The following is a 5272-nucleotide window of genomic DNA, read 5'->3' as shown; positions in this document are numbered from 1 at the left end:
CCTGATACTTGAAATTTCACTATGGGAATTACTGTTATGACAAGGACTAATCTCTTTTGGGTTCCACTTTGGAAATTTAAATGTCCTTCGGAAAACTAACCCTTCAAAGAGAAGCGCTACTTGAAATTTCACTATGGGAATTACTGTTATGACAAGGACTAATCTCTTTTGGGTTCCACTTTGGAAATTTAAATGTCCTTCGGAAAACTAACCCTTCAAAGAGAAGCGCAAGAACTAGCTCAGGGCTATTTTAGTTTTTAGTTCAACCACTGAATAGAGTGTGTTTGGTCTGTGTATTTATTTTATGTTATCTTTTAGATAAACTTTTCAAAGACAAGACTGCTATGTTTATGCTTTTTTTATTTAAATCCATGAATTCTGAGTAGAGGTATAGTGCTAATGATAACTTAGCAAAATACTAATTTCTTTAAATAAACATACCTTAGTTAGGGATTCATTTCAGATCATGTTTGACATGTCAGAAGAATATAAGTATTATTGTTTTAAATTTCCTTATTCTTTAAGATCCAAAAGGAATTTGAATCTACTAAGGCAGGAATATCCCTTCAAAATAATTGGCTCAAAATGGAGAAATGAGTAGTGGCTACATGTGGGAAGTTTTGGATGAAATGAATGTTAAAGAAAAGATTATATATATGTGTAAAACCACAGTAATAACCCAGGAGAGAAGAATGATGGAAAGCACTTTCTGATTGTAAATTATTTTAGAAAGTGTGGAATTTTCACTGTTATGAATAAGACATTAAATATTCCTAATACAATGCTTATTTATCAGCTGTAGTCAGCAATCTGTGAGAGTGTTGCAAATGATCAGAACATTTCAATTACCTAATTAAATACAAAATTGACTAAAATGAACTATAGCATGTTAAATTAAGGGTAATTTAGAACAATTTACATATAATTATTTTAAGTTTACGGGTGCTTTCACCATGTTCAGCTTTCACAGTTGGGTAAATAGATGTACTCATTCATTTCTTACAAAAAGACATTTTTGCATGAGCTCGATCATAAGTTTTTATTGACTCACCTCTGAGCACCCACCATGCTCCAGGCACTGTGCAGGCAGCTTAGATAAAGAAGATAAAAGCTTGTTCATTCTGGATCTTCCGGTATCTGTCCAAATGTCTCTCTTCAGACAGGCCTTCACTGACTGCCCCGTCTAATTTAGGTTCCTACAGTAATTGCTGTATCAGCCCACATATATTGTCTTTGTAGGCCTTATCACCATTTGTTATTTATTTTTATGTCTACTTATATAGTAGATCTCTGTGCCCCACAATGTAAACTTTATGAAGGCAGGTTGTTTACATGTGTTGTTCATTGGATATCTTCAGTAGATGCCCAATAATGAAACGAATGAAAGAGATGTATTAGTTAAGGTAGCACGGCTTCTACAACAGATAAATCCTGAAATTTTGATGGCTTGATATAATAGAAGGTTTTTTCCATAATGATATAAAGTACAATTAGAGAGAAACAATCAGCAACCCAAAAAAACTTAAATCTTATGGAGTCATTTAGAAGCAAAAATGCATATTAACAGATGTAATAAAGGCATACATTAAGAGCAGAGAGAGTACTGCTGATGGAGCAGCTAACTCTATTTAGGGGGAGAATAGATAATATTTAACTTGGATTCTAAATGATGAATTGGGCTTTTCCAGACTAAGAGAGTTCAATACAGGACACAAAATTGAAAATAATCCAAAGTGCTAAAAGTGTGATGAAAACTACAAAATAAAGGACTTGTAGGCTTAGCATCTCCAAGTCTGAAAGAGAAGCCACCATAGCCCTGCTTTTGGATTGGACCACACTGTGAAGATTCAGCCAAGAGCCACAAGAAGCATAAGGATTACATTCAGGAAAGGCACTTGGGAAAGAGCAGGGGAGGGAAGGGCCAAGATGGCTATGCATAAGAAAAAAGGTAGGAACAGTCTCTTAGAGACTCTGCTTCTTTTGAGGGTAAATGCTTAAATCACCTTGAAAGCAGACCACAGCTGTGCAGAGGATATAATGGTGTCTTAGCAGAGAGAGGGCAACCTGTCCCTGCCCATTTATACATTAGTTATGAACAAATAAAATGAAGTAAATATTTTCAGTAACTGGGATTTTGTGGAATTTATAGCTGTCATATAATCTCCAGATTAAATATATGCTACTTTCCCTGTTGACTAAACCTCAGTCTGTATCAAAATTTTACGGCTGCATGTAAGTGGGGAACATTTGGCTTCCTATGGCAGTATGTCTTGTCTTGAATTAAAACAAATTCAGATATTGACCTCTGTCCATAGCAAACATAGCAAACACAATCTCAATGGCTATATTTTAGAAGGCGTATTTTTCATTCATTTGTTTATTCATTTGTTAATTTAATCGTTTATTCTGGTTATTCAAGTGCCCTTATTTTTCCTGTCCAGTACTTTGCCAGGTTTATAAAAGAAATAAACATAGGGGATTGCCCTTAAAGAGGATGCTATCTAATACTTTTGAGACACTTACTGACATTTTCAGATAGTATTAAAAAATATTTCAGCTTGAGTGTATTTGTGAACTGTGGGAAACCAACACAGAAGTGTTTCCAGTGTCGTCCTTGCAGCACAGTGCTTGTCTCGCACCAAAGATTTCCAGGTATGTCACTGGTGGCTTGAATGTTAATGGCTGATGTTATCTCATCAATTCTGGATTCTGGTAGAGAAGTTTTTTTTTTTTTTTTTTTTCAGTCTTCAAATGTTTTATTGGAAGGCCATGCATTGCCTTCATTTATTGTATTTCAAATCACTGTACATTTGCTTTTGTGAAAACACTGCCTGCATTTTCTAGTACAAAAAAAACTTAAAAATTGTTTCAGGAATGTAGAGAAATATCCAACTTAAATAGCGAAAAAGTGCACCATAATTACTGCTGCACTGCAGTCATTTCTGCTTTTCCCATGTTTCTTAAATAACTATCTTGTCTGATAACACACAATATAAAGAGCAATTATGAAAAACAGACATTTACATATACTTCTAAAGTCTTATTGAGAATATCCTGTTGGCATTGGATAACCAATCATAGGCGCAGCTGCAGTAGCAGGGTATGCGTATGCCTGTTGGTTCATACCATTGTGCATATTTGGAACGTTACTTCCATATTGCTGAGTGCTATCATAACCATTCTGGTAAGTACCTGTCGGATTACCAGTCCTAAAACTGGTCTGTATACCAGCAGACACAAAATTACTTCCAAAGCTCCCATTGGTGTAATTTGCGGCACTGTAAACACCATTCTGAGTTTTTGCCCCAAAATCTCTTTTAAGCAGACTAGAGTAACCTCTGTCATAATTTTCCCTGTCTCTAAAGGTATTAAATCCACCCCTTTTGCCTGCAGAGTATCTGTCTCGACGGTCATCCTTCATGCCTCCTCTACCCCTGGAACGACCTGAACCTCTGTCTTCAACCAACTGAAGCAACTTGGGATTAATTGCTTGATTGGCTTCACGAAGCACAGAGATAAGGTCGCTCACTTGCTTTATGTTATTAGGTGTAAAGAAAGTGTATGCTGTGCCTGTTTTGGTACTGCGAGCAGTTCTTCCAATTCGATGAATATAATCCTCTGAGGAGTTAGGGTAGTCATAACTGATGACAAATTTCACATCTTCCACATCTAGCCCTCTGGAGGCCACATCTGTAGCAATCAGAATAGGAGCTTTTCCATGTTTGAATTCATTTAGAACCCAGTCACGTTCCTGTTGACTTTTGTCACCATGGATACCCATGGCAGGCCACCCATCTCTCCTCATTTTTCTGGTAAGCTCATCACATCTTCTTTTGGTTTCAACAAAAACAATGGTTTTATTCTCCTTCTCACTCATGATTTCTTCCATTAGACGAATAAGTTTTTCATCTTTTTCTACATCATGACACACATCTACAATCTGAAGAATATTGTGGTTTGCACTCAGTTCTAGTGCACCAATGTTTATATGAATATAGTCTTTCAGGAAATCTTCAGCAAGCTGTCTTACTTCTTTTGGCCAAGTCACACTCCACATTAGAGTTTGCCTATCAGGTCTTATTTGATCCACAATCTTCCTTATTTGGGGTTCGAAGCCCATATCAAGCATTCTATCTGCTTCATCAAGGACAAGATAGGTTGTTCTTCTCAAATTGGTTTTCCCGCACTCTAAAAAGTCAATCAGTCTTCCAGGTGTTGCAATACAGATTTCCACACCTCTTTCCAAATCACGTATTTGTGGTCCCTTGGGAGCACCACCATAGATACAAGTAGACTTTAAGCAACATGCTCTACAGTACTCGGCAGCTACTTGCTGCACTTGTTGGGCCAGTTCCCGAGTTGGTGCCAGCACCAAGCAAATAGGCCCATCACCTCTCTCTAGGAATGGCTGATGACTGATATGGACAATGGCAGGCAGCAAATAAGATAACGTTTTCCCAGATCCAGTCTGTGCTACTCCAACCATATCCAATCCACTTAGAGCAACTGGCCATCCCTGAGCTTGAATAGCAGTGGGTTCGGTAAAGTTCTGTCTTGCGATCACATCCATGACATTTGCAGGGAAGTTTGCTTCATAAAAATTCAAAACTGGCTTTGGGCAATTGTGACCTCTAACTGTAATTTCCTTGCTTCTTCTGTATGTCTCCACCTCTTGCACTGTGCGCCTAGCCAAATCGGGGTGTTCTTGATAAAAATTCTTCTCAAATTTGGGCAGCTCATCAAGATTCCACTTCTTTTTAACTAGTTTCTCCCCAGGATTACCAAACTTCTTTCCAGATAGGGGTCCTGCCCTACTTCCTCCAAACCGAGGAGCACCAAACCCTCGATCCCGGCCGCGGTCCCGGTCACTCGAATAACCCGACATGGTGTCAATGGTTGCGGTTGGTGGGGAACGAAGTAGAGAGAATCGGGTGCGAAGCCGCTAGGGGAGGCTTCGGCGACTGCGAAGCCTAGCGGTGACGGAAGCGGCGGAGAGACGGGGATGGCTAGGACCTGAGCTGCACGAAAATACAGCGGTGGAAATGAATGAGGTCGAGAAGTTTTTTTTAAGAAAAGAAAAGTTCTATGGAAATTATATAGAACACTATATATCAGTGTAAATATAAAACTAAGCACAAGGCAAACATGTTTTTTGTTTTGTTTCGTTTTACAGTTACAAAGTGTTTCTGATCAATAAAACTGACTCCTAATTAATTGAATTCATAATGCTGTTGCTGAGGATTTCAATCAGCTCAGCAAAACATGCCAATTA

The 5272-nt window shown here is 38.1% G+C and overlaps 1 protein-coding gene across 1 annotated transcript; it reads right to left on the bottom strand.

The window, feature by feature from the left end:
• Positions 1-2721: 2721 nt before the first annotated feature.
• On the bottom strand, positions 2722-5048 carry LOC101415054 (probable ATP-dependent RNA helicase DDX5). Its single transcript, XM_012529161.3, has one exon. The coding sequence runs from the start codon at positions 4883-4885 to the stop codon at positions 3041-3043; it is 1845 nt and encodes a 614-aa protein (XP_012384615.1). The 5' UTR covers positions 4886-5048; the 3' UTR covers positions 2722-3040.
• Between the last annotated feature and the right edge of the window lie 224 nt (positions 5049-5272).

The sequence above is a fragment of the Dasypus novemcinctus genome, chromosome 1, assembly GCF_030445035.2.
Source record: "Dasypus novemcinctus isolate mDasNov1 chromosome 1, mDasNov1.1.hap2, whole genome shotgun sequence".
Lineage (NCBI taxonomy): Eukaryota > Metazoa > Chordata > Mammalia > Cingulata > Dasypodidae > Dasypus > Dasypus novemcinctus.
Note: the sequence above shows the minus strand (reverse complement) of the source record. Positions and strands in the feature narration are given on the sequence as shown.

Excerpts from the sequence above, each read along its gene's own strand:
- LOC101415054 (XM_012529161.3), bottom strand. The coding sequence starts at position 4,885 with ATGTCGGGTTATTCGAGTGACCGGGACCGCGGCCGGGATCGAGGGTTT.